General features: G+C 39.3%; 1 protein-coding gene across 1 annotated transcript; it reads right to left on the reverse strand.

Moving 5' to 3' along the window:
* Positions 1-2,343: 2,343 nt before the first annotated feature.
* Positions 2,344-8,477, reverse strand: LOC121323121 (eukaryotic translation initiation factor 5A-1-like). Its single transcript, XM_041263920.1, has 5 exons — positions 8,416-8,477; positions 6,608-6,796; positions 6,007-6,111; positions 5,119-5,250; positions 2,344-3,258 (listed from the first exon to the last, which is right to left on the reverse strand). Exons 2-5 carry the CDS (start codon positions 6,773-6,775, stop codon positions 3,196-3,198), a joined length of 468 nt encoding a protein of 155 aa, XP_041119854.1. The 5' UTR covers positions 6,776-6,796; positions 8,416-8,477; the 3' UTR covers positions 2,344-3,195.
* Between the last annotated feature and the right edge of the window lie 8,524 nt (positions 8,478-17,001).

Raw genomic sequence — 17,001 nt, forward strand, 5'->3', positions numbered from 1 at the left:
GATGTAGTTTTTGTTAGGAAATGTACTAACCAACTGTGGGACCTCCCAGAGACAGGTGTATTTAACTTGAAATCATGTGAAACACCTTAATTGCACACAGGTGGACTCCATTCAACTAATTGTGTGACTTCGAAAGGCAATTGGTTGCACCAGAGCTTATTTAGGTGTGTCATAGGAAAGGGGGTGAATACTTACGCAATCAATTATTTTCTGTTTCATATTTGTAATTAATTTAGAACAATTTGTAGACTTTATTTTTCACTTTGACATTATGGACTTTGTTTTGTTGATCAGTGGCAAAAACTCCTAATTAAATCCATTTTGATTCTGTGTTGTAACACACTAAAATGTGCAAAAGTCCAAGGGGGAGGGGAATACTTTTGAGAGCCACTGAAGTGGTCAAATATGGGACACAACCACTCTGTTTACACATTAAACTACAACTATGCCTCATTATTGATATTTTATTATATAAATGTATCAGAATAATTAACTTCTGGCTCAGTTATAGTGCCAAATAGTTTTATTTGTAAAATGAAAGGTCTTTATATCTTCAGCTACCTTTGAATAATATTTTTAAATGGCCTAGGTCTTCTATATGATGAATATAATCCACCACAAAAATATGCAAGTCTAACACAATTTTAACATGTGATTTTCAGTATCCTGCAAAATTATGACACTCACTACCCCCCCCCCCCCCCCCCCCCAAATCATGCTTGTGCATTTCAGTCCAGGTATTTTGATCGCTATACAAAATAAGTCAAGTAAAACCACTTCTGTCTATCGATTCATGAGCTCCAGGAGCCAAGTCGCACAAAGTTCATAAAGTTTATGACATGCATCAATTACATAAAAAAAAGAAAAAGCTAACAGACCACTTGACAAAAGTAAACATTTAACAATTACTTTTAAACATAGGATAAACTTCTTGAAATTTTCTACCAGAATGACAAATGTTCTAACAAAAAGTAGTAACACAGTACTAGTTTTATTTTTGTAAAAACTACTTTAAGTACATGAATGAACATTCATATGGTTCCTAACTTAAACAGCCCCTCCCGCCCAATTAACTGAATAAAATTAAGTCAATACAAAAACACTAGCTAAATAGGAACATTTATTTTTTTCACCCAAGACTTTGGGTGTTTTAACAAATAGTGGTTCTAAATGGAATGCATAAATCTTAGCAATGCAAGTAAATGGAACACATGCCAGGTTCACAAATCCTCCCCACCCAGATTTAGTTTTTTTTTTTTTTAATTACATACAGTAACTCCAAATAATGCATTATCTGTGTGTTTAAAAAAAAAAAAAAAAAAAAAATTCACAAGAGTAAAGAACCATATTTTCTAAGCATCTAGTTTAGAGTTCAAGATATTTTTTGTTTAATTCCATAGACACTGTAGTTAGTTTGGGAAAATATCACAGCACCGATTGCATGCTGGACATCAAAATGCTGGACACATGCATAGCTTTCTGTAGACCATTAGAAATTGGTTAAATAAGCATTTAAAGCAACAATCCATTAGGTAAATTTGGCAGGACAAACTTCAGTTCAAACATGCATGCAGATTGCATAAAAAACAGTGAACCCTGTTCCAATGCAGAGAACACAGTTCTAATACAGTGCATCAAGATCTATAGAGGGTAGTCAAAATTGCGGTTTATAGACAAATTTCAAATGACTCCTTTCCATTACTCTTATGACATCAACAGCTAGTTTCAGAGGTTAGCACTAGATTTCCTAGGCATGATACCTTGGGTATGACTGTCCAAGATTACAGCTAGTCAGTCTGCAAAATTAGGTAACATCCTTAAGAGGCCTTGGTCAGCAATAGCAAACATACACAAAATGTACCAGTAAAGTTTCATTGCCCTAAACATACCAGTTCCCTATAGTTTATACTAAGCATAAAATGTGTCAATATAGATTCATTGAGGGTAGTAAGCTTCACTGGACCAGCTGCTATAAGCACATTTGATAATCTGCACTGTAAAATTCAGGCAGTGCAAACTGTTAGACAATTAAATCTAGAAGGAACACTCTTATTGTCTCAGAAGTCAATGATACACTATTGAAATAAAAGAAAAAGCATTATAATGCTAAGTGACTCTACTCAAACACCTCTTTAGCCACCAAAGTGAAATACCCACCTGGTTCCATCCCAGAAACTCCAGTAGGTTCCTAGGATTTCCAGGAAACAGGTTTTCCACTTTAGTCAAACATTCAAGTTAATGTCAGGCAAGAAAATAACTTCACAGACAAGCTGCAGGGGAAGTTCTTCACTTATTTTAATATCACTGCATGATAAATACAATAAAAGAAATAAGCAACTGAACTGCATTTTTCTATTTTTTATTTTTTTCTCCAGTCTGGTGACAAAGGCCTCAAGTGTAAAGGTTTTGCAACGTTAACGCCCTTCCCCCAGTTTGAGTCCCTTTTACACGCCAAAAGGTGTCATCACAACATTCTGAATGCCTACCTAGTTGAGACATGTACAGGCTTTGACACGGTTTTATTAAGGTTGCCAATGACAGCCAACAAGTTAGCGTCTAGTACAGAGGTAATAATTGCACATGGCCACCAGGTTTCACTTGGCTGCAGGTTTGAATTAAGGCAGACTGGCATTTAGAAAAATCACTGAAGTTTGTTTCTGGGATGTGCGAATTTTAGTAGTACCCAGGGCCTAGTTTAAGTGCCATCTGGAGATCCACAAATTGGTCTTCAGTTGCATTTAGTTAAACCATAAGCAGGGGCTACCAACATTCTTTACTACAGTATGGCCTCCATTGAAATAATGCTTCTGACCCTGGGCACCAGTCAGTTCATAAAATAAAAACTATTACATTTTTGTTGAAGCCAAAATGCAAGATTCTCCTGAGAAAATAACATTCTTGAAACCTGGATCACAAAATTGGATCCTTTTTTTTTTTTTTTTTTTACATTTTGGAATGTAAATGGTAAGACTGACATCTTGAAGAAAAAATAAATCACACAATTAAAAAACCTCAGTGATTTGGCAGAATACCAATCAGCCTACAAGACAGTTATAAAAGTCCAGCACTGTTTTGGAAAAAGAAAAAGAAATCGATAAACAATTGAGGTTGTTTGTGAAGGCCATAGCTTTGGTGACAATTAGAACCAAAATGTTAAATGTGGTAGATCTCAGCCTGAGCACCCAGTCTTCTCATCTACTTGTTCATAGCCTTGATGGCAACAGCAGCTTCCTCACCCATGGCTGACAGCACAGAAATCTGAAGGGGGAAAACAAAAGTGAGATTTATGAACATTAGCCCACAATTGGTACAATCTCTATACTTTGAGCAACTACATATTATGATCACCACATTAACAGTTTGTAAACATGTATACTAATTGTAAATAGCATACCACTTATACTTCATGACAAAATAACTCAAAGAAAGTTATGAAACACAGCAGTGCTAAACATGCTCTAAATTTTGTAAGCAACTTAACAGTGAAATCTGTTGATGACTGGTAAAAGGGACAGCTGAGACCATGTACTTAAAGTGCTTTGATGAATAAATATTACTTTGGTTTACTAGCTGGTAAGAGCAGGCGACTACAGTTCATGACTTATCCTATAATGACAACAAAAAGATTCTACCCTAGCTATTTAAGTTTAATGCATGTAATGACAAATTTCACAAGTTCAATTAAGTTTATAGAATGGTTAAAAATATGCACTGGTAAACTGAAGTAGGTATACAAACAGTTATCTTGTAAACCAAGTACCATCTGAAAACAGCTTTTGAGGGCAAGTTTATACAGCAATACCACTTTATCACGATCTGACTTGGACAAAAAATACCAGATGAAATACTTCATTAGCAAAGGGACCTTATTTTGGAAGAAATAAATGGTTCAGTCAATGCAGCTACACAATGAATTAAACAAACTGGCAAATAAAGTAAATGGTTAATATCAAGGGAGCATAGTTTTCAAAGTTGGTCACAGCTCACATTCATAATCTGAGGGATGCCATAAACATATTGTACAACTGTCAAATAGCTTATGGCTTGGTCTGGTTCTAAATGCTCTTTGCTGCCTAGCTCTCAAAATATGCCTGTGCAAGGACCAGACCAGTCTTCAGCAACAAAATCCCTATGGTCACAGGCACATTCTTCTGGGGTTTTTGTGGGTAGGCACTTTTGTACATTTTGCCACAGTTGTTTTAAATCCTCTGCATCTTAACTGTAATACAGCTTAAATCCAGCTAACAAGCCTACATTCCTGATTGTAATCTCGTTTTAAATCTCGCAAGCGGAGCCTCCAATAGAAATGTAGGAATGTGCTGTCATTCAGTAGTTGAGGCAGGTTTAAGGTATTCAGAACAAATCCATGATAGACACAAGTCAGGAAGGTGGGACATTGCCAGCAGCACTGGGAAATGCATTTATTATTGTAGCAGTTATTTTTTATATAAATTGGAAAAAGGTTAAAGTCAACGTAAATTGAGTAACCATTTCCAGTGTTTATTGGCTATCCACCAATTAAATTTTTGTACTGGGGGATGTTTTACCAGTTAAAACCAAACAATTGGAAGCCCTAATTACACAATATCCCCAAAACCTGAAACTCAACTTAAAGCAGTTCGAAACAGTTTGGTTAAGCGGTTCTCTACAAATCTAAAAACAGATATCACGGGATTGATATTCCATTCATTTTGCCAAAGTAGTGACTGGGTAAGCAATTCCCTCAATACACAGTCAACTCTGACCTTGTCTAATGGAGCCTTCACTATATAATTCAAGCTACCCATTTAATAAGCAATAGAAGCTGAAGTTAGCAGTGTTACAAAAATTACTGTGCTTAAAAATTGTGGCTGAAGTTACTTTAAACCAACGTTTCCGACCTCAATTAGCCCCAGTCTTGACTAGGTAGTCTCAGTGCAAACTAGTCTCTGAAACTCACCACAGAAGTTTTAGTTGTCTTCACTTATTCAAGGTGTACATGTCAACATGGCAGCCGTATCGCAACTTAATCAGTAACCTATTTTTTTGTACAGGTATACAATTATTTAACGTGGCCAAGAGTCAAATAATTTGTTCTGCACAGGACCACTGTTACAGTACAGACACACTCCTGCTTACCAGCATCTCTTCACCAGCCTCATATTTAGATTCAATTTCTTTGCCCAAATCACTGTCTGGCAGTCTAAGATCTTCACGGACCTCACCGTTATCCATCAGCAGGGAAAGGAAGCCATCTATAATGCCAAGCAGCTGTGAAGGAGGACATTAAAAACAGGATTTTTCCCCAGCAGTCTTGCAGACAAATCAGGCAAAAAGACTTTGCAAAATTATTCCATTTGTTAAGTTGCTATGCTATGGGCATCTGTACAACAGAACACACTTCTGCACACGTGCCAACAGCTGATCTTTCAGAGAAGCGTTTGAATGATAGGGTATAGCTTCCAAGTCATGACTGGATGAAACATCCATATCATGCAGCTCTGCTAGAAGCAGTCTATTGGTTTCACGAAAAAAAATGAAATCAGCTCAATGCAACAATTTTATTGTTTGTCCAAAAACATTCAATACCCAGATTGAATATGTATTTCTGGCAAATGACATTAGACCCTGGGCATGTTGCACTGCTATTCATTAACTCTGTTTAACTGTATAAAATAGTCCATTATGCTGTCACTTAAAAGTGAGATGGAAACACACAACCTTTGGCATTGCTGGATTGCCAAAGACAGGGAATCATGGCAAATTCAAGTATTGCCACAAAGATGACAGCTGTATCCAAGTTAATGCTAAACCATTAAAATACCCCATACTCTTTCAAATGAGCATTATGCCACTACCTTGTTTAATACTAGGAAGAAAAACACAGCAACGAGGGAAGCCACCATTAAACAATGGATCTTTGCTAAAATCAATATTTAAAACTACGATAAAGGTAGTTGCCTATTCAAGAAGATATCTAACTGCTAAGATTACCGACGGTCAGTCTGAAAGGCAAATATTTCTCACCTGATAGTCACTTCTCTTGATGTTTGGGACATCCATGTTGTGGGTGGAAGGGCAGATATCTTCATACTTTTTACCAGAAAAGATGTCAATGCCAACCATGTGAACCTAAAAAAATACATGTAAAATAAATCCATAAAACTTACTGCTTTTCAAAAACTAACATGTTCTTTTCCGTGTTTCAATTCAGATAACCTCAAATACAGTTACATTTGCTTATACTACATTATACCATGGACTAGCATTCTGTAGAGTATATGAAGTGACTGCTGACAAATCAGTTTTTTTTTTAAAGCAATCACAGGTTTCTTCCCTTGAAAGCCACCTGCCAGTGAGACAAATTCACCCCTGTGACAATGTGCAATTTTGACAAAGCAGTCTCGAACAGAGATTAGGGTACTATCACCTTCATAGTGCTATCACTATCACCTTCATAGTGCTAATTAATTTCACAAGAATACAGCACTTATTTTATGTCAGTATGCTTAGGTACATGCATACCATTTAAAAAAAAGATTGCATGGCGGAAAAACAACTTTTGGTCACTACCACTGCCAAATGTGAAGATGTTTACTGCACTACATTTTGAAATGAAACCCTTTACCTTGGCATGGCCATGCTTGCCAGTCTTGGAGGTTGACATTTCAACAATCTTGCAGGGACGCATTTTAAGCACTACAAATCCGTTCTTGCGCAGAGCACTGCACTGCATGGGAAAGGTGCTGGAAGCCCCAGCATCTCCACTGGTGAAATCAAGATCAGCATCGGCCATGATGGATAGGTTCAAGGGGTACTACACAAGAGGTAAATTTGAAGTTAACACATATTTCCTTTACATCACAGAATTTACTTAATACATTAACTCTTTGAACCTTATTTGTAAGCTACATTAACCACTAGTCAGAACTGCAGTCCTAATGCAATATTAAAGCGTGTACTTTTATAAGAAAAAAGGTGAAAATTGATAGAAAACAGCAGTGGAACTAGTTCTATAGTTAGTGTTGCAGGCAGCATCCACATGTCGTTGTACTTGAATTTGTGCATTAGGTCAGCCACTTATAACCTGGCATATAAAGACTTGTCGCGACAAGTCGTGAGATTTCACACCTGTACCTCCAATTTGGTCATTCTGGCAATTAGGGGCTCCAATATACTTGCCACATTAAGTAACCAAACAATTGTTCCAATTTACATTCAAGATATACCTCCTAAAACCAGAATCCCTGCGTAAGCCATCACGTCTGTTCTATGTTAAATACCCCGACTCAACCCCGGCCTAGCCTCGTCTAGCTCAGGGCGAGTTTAGCTTTCTTGCCATTTTTTTTTTGCATTACTGTATTCGCACAATGATATATAATTAAGAGATGATATTATACTTCTAGCCGCATTCACAGTATGCTTCTCCCACACCCTGTCCACGTGTCTCTGTCTGGCCTGAGCTTTGATCGGGAAGCGGAAACTGAGCTCCGTAGTTAACCTGCAGCATCATGCTACTTTACAAGCGGGTCTGTGCTACTGTCATTAAAATATTGTGATCCAAAACTTCAATTCAAAAAGTAAATACTGAAATCCACTGAAAAAACTAACTGGTAGGCCAAAGCCTCGTTTACCAGTGGCAGGCAATATAGCGCTCTCCATATAGAACTATTGCGCGTTGTTTTAAAAAGCCAGGTCACAAGAAATATTCAATCTCATCCGAAGAATAACTTAAACAAGCACGTGTTCCATTTCGAGCTTAATTAAAATCCAATTGCAATCACCTTCGAAAATGACGTTAGAATTTTAAAAATAAATTCTAAAAAAAACATGAATTTGAGAGATACCACTTTCATAACTGACAAACACGATTTGTTGACTGCATGATTGAAATCTCATGTATCGACACAAACCATTTCAGTCACTACCATCACACTACAGCTGGGGGAAGAAAAAAAAAAAAAAAGTATCTGTGTGCTCACCCCGTCCCTTCAATAACTCCAAAAACAGTCACAGTAAAATCTTAGAACATGGTTTTAATACCCGTTATCAGCTGCTATTTACAGTTACTTAGCAACAAGAAGCCTTACACCCAATTTCAGCTATTTTTAACCACTTTTGAAAATGTAAATCTTGATGTGAAGAGTCTGTACACATTTTACAGTACAAGCGCGCCAGGCCTAATGTCTTTCCTTTTCATCTCCTCAACAAGACAGGATGGGAAAAAAAAAAAAAAAAAAAAAACACGCATCCCCACGCTGCCGCTTTCCACTCCGTCCTAAAACCAAGCACCCCCGCTACATCCCGTCGCTACACTGGAAACACCTAAAGAGCCAACTAAAAACACATGCCTACAAAAGTTTTCACAACTAAATGTTTAAAAAGTAATTTTTATTTTTTGCTGCAGAGAAAAGCACGCGCCATGTAAGTCCTTACCTTCCAAGAGAAAAGGGGAGCGTGACTGCGCAGGCGCGCCGAATTTCACTGCGGCAGCTATACAGGAGGGCGGGCTTAATGAAGATTTTCCCAGATACCCTGCCGCTTCCGGTTTAAATGCCGCGCGTTACGTCATGGTGACGGGGGGGGGGGGAGAAAGAGTTATGATTAAGATAACTTAGGTAAAATACCGAATTTATTTTTATTTTTATTTTTACCTTATAGTCTGATGAAAGCATGACAGTTACAAATTTTGACATACAACAAAAACTATGTGGAAAAAGCCAACACTTTTTGTCTCAGAACTATTTCAGAACTTGCGCACCGCATATAACTTTCTCTAAGATACTGTCTTTTTCAGGACATTTAATTTAATTTTTTTTTCACATTTGAGAGAATAATACATTCCTTAGCATCCAGCTTGTATAACAGCATTCGAAAAGTTTAGCTGAATTAAATACCACCATTGTTTAAAGCTTGAAAAAGGGGAGTTGGTCACATCTGAGTCTCAAAGTCTAACTAACAAAAAAATTTCATAAATCTTACATGTTGTGCACTAATATTTATTATGCAGCTCTCAGATCTGTAGTTTTCAAAACAGCACATGTTATAGTATATTTATTTTTATTTTAAAACATGATGTAGGTCTATGGCACTACACAAGGTTACAGACATCTATGTTTGCAAGCTATGCTTTCAGTTAGTGTAGCCTGGAGGGTGAAATTATCTTTACCCCTTCAATGGCTTCTTTCCTGTCACAAACCAAACAGCTGCATGCCAGAATGACTGACATGCTTTCAGCCAGGAACGTGCTTTGACCCACAATCCACTGCGCAGGCAAATGACCCAGGATGTACAAGTGTAACAAATGACCTGAGAACAACAGAAACAGAGAACCTAAAGTAATATCAGATGTAGTATCAAATTCATGTAACCAATGGTAATACAAAACATTAGTTTTTTGGAATTATTTTGATGGCTACAATTATTTAAGTTTTTTAAAAGTAAATACGGTATAATTCAAGTATTGATAATATTTAACTGGTTGCTGTATCTCGATCTGCAGGAAACTGAAAACACCACATAACGTTGCAGGTGTTAATCAAGGTTCTAAGGAATACAGAGCAGTCCTGTAACCATTAAACCTCCACTAACACACATATACAAAATTGCTACTCCTCAAATAGGCAATGTATAATAATTCCTTCCCTCTAATCACACACGTGTTCTTTTTTCCCCCCGGTCAGTTGCATGCCTTTCGTGGCTGTGTGGGCGAGCAATCAAGCACATCAGGTCATCTGCAGTTCGCAATGCAGTTTGAGATTCTGCACCCTAAGCAAGTTTCTCTTAAATAACCAATAAACTCAAATAAATCACATCAGCTACATCAATTAACATAATAAGCTGAGGATATTTAGAATGACAATATTACACATATAAATGATGGTGGAAATGTATACAAATCTCACAGAAGGGGTCTGTTTCAACAGGAATATTTAAAAATAAATATTCTAGAAGGGAAATGGTCTATATCATGAAGTAATACCATGCAAAGATAGAAGGTTAGAGCTAAAGCTTGGCCGTACATAGTAAGGTGCTAGGATGCAGAGATCCCATAAAAATTAAAAGTGGTGAAGTCAATTAGTCAATCTCCATATTAGGTAGGGGTTGTGAGATGTGGTTCACTTGTTTATTGAGAAAAAGACCTCAAACATCCGAAGCATTCCAAACATTTTATGCAGACTCGGCAGACAAATGCTGGTGTTTAATGGGTTTACCTGAACACAGCGTGCTACAAATCCATGCCTGACAAATCTCAGCATGACGTTCCCCAGCAATCACAACGATTCACATGGTAAGTCTCTGCACTGGTTTCCAATTGGTTGTAGAACTGATTTAGCCAGAACTGCTCACCCCCAAGGTCCCCGTTTGAACTTTGAGATCTCAGTATGCTGGTCGTCTTGTTGAAGTAATGTGGAATGGCATTATATTCCTCAAAAGTATTAGAGAGGCAGATTCCATGAATGTTTTAAAATCTAGAATGCAGATTTTTTTTTTTATTTTACCTGGCCTTTGGTCATTACATAGAATTTTTTATTAAGTGCTCAGTTTATTCTTTATTGTATTACCTTTGTGTCAATGTACGTACTACTGTTATTTAAATATACAGTAGGTATATTATATTTCACATATTAACTTATATGCATTGTATGCATGCTCAAAACTATATAATACATTTAACTATGACATTTATATAATTATAATCTTAACTTGGAACTGAGAATTGATTGTAAAGTGCGGGTTGGTTTCTAAGAAACAGAGAACATGTTGAGAACAAGTTGTTGCCATATATGTCAAAAGTTTATTTGCCCAAATACATAATAGTAGTAGAGCAATGCCCTCGAGAATGTGCCTCATTTTTACTATGATGAGCCAAGGAGCCATGACACAAATGAAATATAATGCAATATAAATCACATATCTAAAATCAGCCAAATCGCAGTGAAGCATTTACCAAAATTCCACTACATTTTAGCAGCTTCACTGTCCTCTTGCCCAAACTGCACAAAGTTATATCTCTTCTCCAATAAGAGACACCCTAAACATAACACATTAACTTATATTTGTTTGCCCATTTGTTGGGTTACAAAGGTGTTGTGGGTCACAAGGCGACAATCACACACACAGTGACTTGAAAAAGTATTTGGCCCCCATCCCCTTTTTCACATTTAAGAGTCTGAGATTCAGAATTTGAAACAGATTAAATTAGGATTTTTTTCCCACTGATCTACAAAGCCTTGAGCACCATGTGAAAAAAATTCCAAAAGCTTTGAACAATTTACTAAAAATGAAAAATGGAAATTCAGATTTAAAAAGTATGCATACCCTTTGTAATTGCAAGCCTAAATTTGCTCAGGTGCAATATATTACCTCAACAAGTCACACAATTTGTTGATGGGCTCCACCTGTGTAAGAAATGAGTGGGTCACCTGCTTTAAATTAATCTGTGAGGATAAATACCGCTCTCTCTGTATGGTCCAACAGTATGGGAGAGACTTTCAAAAGAAAAAAATCAAAATGAAGACAAAAGAGCATTCTAAGCAAGTCAGGGATGTGATTATAGAGATGCACAAATCTGGGGAAGGATACAAAACCATTTCAAAGACATTGAACATCCCTCGGAGCTCAGTGCAATCCATCGTACAGAAGTGGGGAAAAATACGGAACTACCGCACTGCCAAGATCAGGCCACCCTGCTTTCAGCAGCAGGGACTGGCAATATTGTCAGGATTGATGGGAGGATGAATGGTGCACAATACAGAGAAATTCTGAATAAAAACCTGCGCCCCTCTGCCAAAAAACTGAAACTGTGGAAGTTTGTCTTACAACAGGACAACGATCCAAAGCACACTGCCAGAGCAACACTGGAGTGGCTTCAAATCAATAAAATAGATGTCCTTGAGTGACCCAGTCCTGACCTTCATCCCATCGAAAATCTGTGGCAAGACCTCAAAAGCATAATAGCAAGTATACAGGTTAACTAGGGGGTCGTGTTATAGGGACCTCTGGAGGAATAGAAAGGCTAGTGAAAAGGTAAAACATTTCTAAAATTGCTTTTAAACTATATACTGCTGTGTCTGTAGATGCAGATTTTCATTTCCTCTAGAGGGCACCAGGGGGCCATTTAAAAAAAAAGAGAGACTATCTGGGAGCTGAAAGGGGGCATTCAAGCAGACAATGGGGGGCCATTTTAAATGGCAAGGTGTTACCTTGTACCTTTCTTTCCTGTAAAAAAAAAAAGTCAATATGCTAGTTTTTCTTCCACATTTATAAAATAGCTTTTTTTTTTTTTTTTTAATCAATTGACCATTTTTTAAAAATGTTTAGGTAACTGAACTAAAGATCAATGAGGTCACTGAAGTGTGACGAGGTGAACTGGCTCAAGCTGACTTTCCACCCTAACCCAAAACTCCCTGCCATGAACGACAGCTCAGCATGATCAGCATTTGAACCAGGGTGCTTCTGAAATCTTGACACCCTGCATTCCAGCTCAGAAGTGCCTTTACAGGATGAAGCACTAGGGACCCCATAAGACAGTTAAAACATGCTATCGAAAACCTCCTATATCAGCTACTACTTGCACCTTACCGAGTGTCTTAAAGATTTTATTTTGTTGTGAAAACAAAATGGACTGTCAAGATGTTGTTGCTGAAGTACAGTGCGCAGATTAAGATCTGGAGGAATACAGTAAACAGACCCCAAAAAATACAATTTTTGGATAGCATTTTAAATGTGAGACAGGTCAACTAAGATTTAAGCATGAGGTAACCTTTTTAGGTGGGGTAGAAAACTGCACGCATTGCATTCTAATAGAAAATCAATACAGAGTGTTTTAATGAAGTTGTCAAAGGACATGGTGGTGGAGCAGGCCAATTTATTAGCTTCTTGTGATCTTTTCCAAATGCACCTTGGTCACTATGCTTAAATAATGTTTCACCGCTTTTAAGATGATGTTGACGTTAATGTCACTTTTTCTGTAACTTCATTTACATATGACTGGCAGATACAAACCATTTTGTAAACACAAATATGACAGAAGACACCCCCCAGGCTAGCAATTTCATCTTTACACACAAGAGATATTAATCAATGATGTCAGAGAAATGAATTAGCGTGTCTGTGACCATATTGAAATCAGTTGTTTTTTTAACTGCATGGAAACTTACGTTTGCCTGAAATGTCCAGAAGTGCATTTATTTAAAAAGTTAAATTAAAATGTATACAAATAAAACAGCCTGGAAACACAATGTTCAATTGGTTAAACAGCATCATCATGACTGTGCTGGAAAAATAGCAAACCCACAGCTTGCATACAAATGAGCTGCTTCACACTGTATAAATCAATATGCACCACATTATAAATTCCATGACAAACTGCCATTTTATGAATTTGTTACACTGCCACAAAATGATTGGTCTTCCACAGTGTGTTTCTATAATTTGTAAAACCAAAGACAACACTGAAATAAATTTTATTTAAATATTGCTCAGAACTCGTATCATGCGAAGGAGTAAAATTACAAAAAAATATATAAATAAAAATGCTACAATAGGCTAGGGAGTCGATGCCGAGTGTAGTGCAAAGCAGTGGAGGGAATACCACAGGGAGCAATGTGTCGTCTCCACAGAGGTGAAGAGATCGACCTGCGCCTTCCCAGATGCGTTCTACCATCAACGGGTGGAGTCACTACTCTGACGGATGTGCACCCTCCCTCGACAGGAGGTGCGCTGTCCAGTTCGCCACTCCGGGAAGATGCATCGCCCGTAGGGACAGCAGGTTCCATTGTGCCCAAATCAGGAGCCGGAAGGTGATGTGATGCAACCCTGGTGGTTGCCATATGCTACCACTGATGTGTTGTCCATTCAGACCAGCACATGTTTCCCGTGTAACACTGGAAGGAAATGCTGGAGAGAAGGAAAACAGCCCACAGCTCCAGCATATTAAAATGTGCAGGGCTGTCCAACGGCTCAACCAGGTGCCGCGGACTACTCTGCCTTCCCAGACCACCCCCAACCCAAGTTGGAGGCGTCTGTCGTCCCCACTTGGTGATTTAATGCCACTCCCATCTTCACACCACCTCGCAGGTGCGAGGGCATCCTCCACCATCGTAAGGTTGCAGAGCACGTGTCAGACACCTGTCAGCCGACGGTGTCTGTCACGCTTGGGGTGTAAGCGGAACGCATTGAGCCGCGCTTAGAGTGGGCGTATGCTTAATAGACCCAGCTCAATGGCTGATATGGCCCATCAATCATATTGGAGTCCAGCCGGAGCCCCAAGTATTCGCATTATTGATGGTGAGGCCCAGCCTCACCAAATGCTACATCACAATCGCCACGTGGGCCACTGCTCCCTCTCGTATCCAGATTTCTGTTGTATGCCCTGGGGATTTCGGCACGTCCAGTAATGCTGCCTTATCTACGTCAGGTACCCTTGCTTGTGACAGCCATAGCTGTCTGCTAGCTATCACCAGGCTTACCAGGCTCCAGCCTAGGCTTGCCCTTGAAGACCGGAGATGTGGAGCAGTGTACTGGAGAGGATGCAGTGCTCCGTGGCCACAGGCTCTGGGAGCGGAGTCTCCATAAGAACTCCATCTAAATGCGTGGTGAGAATACCCGCCATGTTAACTGCTGCATAAGCCCTCCTCAAATGTGTTTCTGTAACTCTATATTGAGGGTTTGGGCACATAGGTTCCATTGACAATCCACCCACCAGCGGGGCCTTAACCAAGATCGCAATGGTGGAGTCAACCAGGGGAATCCTATCAAGCCCAGCTTCTCTGCGTCAATATGGACGGCTTGCTTCAAAATACTCTGTACTGGCACCGGTCGATCCCAAGAGAAGTGTACCTTCTCCATAAAATCAGGCAATGGTGAGAATGGGTGTGCTATGGGAGCTACTGCCTGCCTCCCAAGCATGGACCAGCAGGGCTCTGCCGGTGTCGTCCAGGAGATCTGCAAAAAATTTGCAGTGCGCCCAATTAATGATGGCATGGAGCTGGGCAATGGTGTGTGGTAAACCAGTCTCCGAGGTTATCTCAGAGCTAAGTTCCGCCACAGTCAACAGTGCCGGCTCCTGTTCTTCCTCCACTCCATGGGGAAGGAGTCTCCATCCCAGGAGGCCGCTAAAGAAAGTGTGTCCTCCTCCGCTATCAAGCTTGTCCTGGGCTTCCATGGGAGACCCAGGGACTGAATCGACCGCAAGGTCTCATGACAGGAGCTGGCGCGCAGAGGATCTCCTGCGAGGGTCTCCGATAGCTGAAGCAGGGTGGGTGAGGCTCCGAGGGCTGCTGACGGCTCTGTTGTGGGAGATTGAGTATCTAACCCCATGGCCCTTCTGAGCCTACTGCAACACAACCGGGGCTGAAAGGCCGTTCACAAGTCGCAGAAGTCCTTCGTGCCCATGGGCTCTGTGGCGTGTTGGACCCCCAGGCACTGCACGCAGAGCAGGTGTTTGTTGCTATGCGGTATATTCCCTTTGCAGGATGTATAGGCGTAAAATGGAATGCTCATCATGGTTGATGATTGCGCCAAGCAGTGTGTGCGCCAATTGGCCCGTGTGTACTGGAGTGCTATGCTCACTAGTGCATCAAGCAGTGTACGTCCTAAGCGCACCAAGCACTGGGGCGCAACAGAGTACACTGACCACCGTGCACACAAGAGTGGAGCTAGCGCCGCATGCACAGAGTACCGTGTGCACCGAGCAGCAGGTATTGTGCTCACTGGGGTGCTATCGTACCAAGGGCACTGAGGTGATGTGTACTGAGCAACGAGTGCACCAGGCACTGTGTGCACAGAATGCACCGATGCACTACACAGCGAGTACCAAGCACACTATGTGCACTGGACACCTCGGTACTCTGCCAAATGCCACTATCGCTATGCCATCAATGGATTCTTTATGATGTATATTTATCTAAACCATACAGTATTGTTTTATTGCAGGATAAAATAACTTAGAATCCCAATGAAAGTGAATGGCAGAGAGATTCCAACTGACATAAAATGCAATATATAAAGGATACATACTGGGTCTCAGTGCTATACAGTGTCTGATTTTCAACCACAAATGTGTTCAGACCTTCAATGAACAAACTAACTCACAGCCTATGAGATTCTCATATTTAAAAAGGTACATGTATTTGCATACCTTTTGAGATGCATTGATGACTCCAAGGCTATAGCCATTCTGAAATGATCCCAGAATAGCCATGAAGAGAGCTAGCTATAAAGTCCCAGATAACTGTTATAAATACAATGCATAACATTGGCTACATTTATACTAAAAAAGGTAACAGAGTAGGATTGTGGCACTATTCATGAAAAAAAAAAAAAATCAAATTCAATCCTGTACTTTTTCACCAGGGCATGGGTTTACACAAATGTCAAAGTATAGTGCCAGTGGGTGGCAGTGTATGGTAATTAAGGAGGGATTATGTTAATATTTTGGCTGTCACACATTATGAAAACCATGCTATTAACGAAAAGTGCAATGCATTAACAAGGGTGTTTATGACTTTTTACAGAAACTTTCCATTTTTACATACCTGATCGTGGCCATCTGGGTTTATAGCAGGTGTAATTGGAGTGTTCTACTTGTCATCTCTGAGGATGGTTAAATGTAATCACTTGTTAAATGTTTCCATTAAGAATCCTTTGTAGCACAAAGGAAATTTGTGTATCTGCTGTACAAAAGTTGAGCCAATAGGCTATCACTACTATATCCATTAAGGTTTATTTGTTAAATTCTATATTAATGTGTGTTTTGTGCAATTAGCTTAAATAATAATTTTCAAGTTGAAAACAAATATGTATGGTAAAAGATGCATGATTCTTAACTCCAGTTCATTTTTTGTACTGCAATTATATATACACATATAAAATACTTTAAGGGCAGGATTCAATGCTATGATGTTAAGGACTAAAGCGAAGGCTTTATTGATTGAGTTGCATACAGAGTTCATCTTGCTGCTGACATTTCAGTGCTTTTATTAACACAAGTCTGGAGATGTGTAGATCTCAACTTTA

Source organism: Polyodon spathula, chromosome 11 (genome assembly GCF_017654505.1).
Source record: "Polyodon spathula isolate WHYD16114869_AA chromosome 11, ASM1765450v1, whole genome shotgun sequence".
NCBI lineage: Eukaryota > Metazoa > Chordata > Actinopteri > Acipenseriformes > Polyodontidae > Polyodon > Polyodon spathula.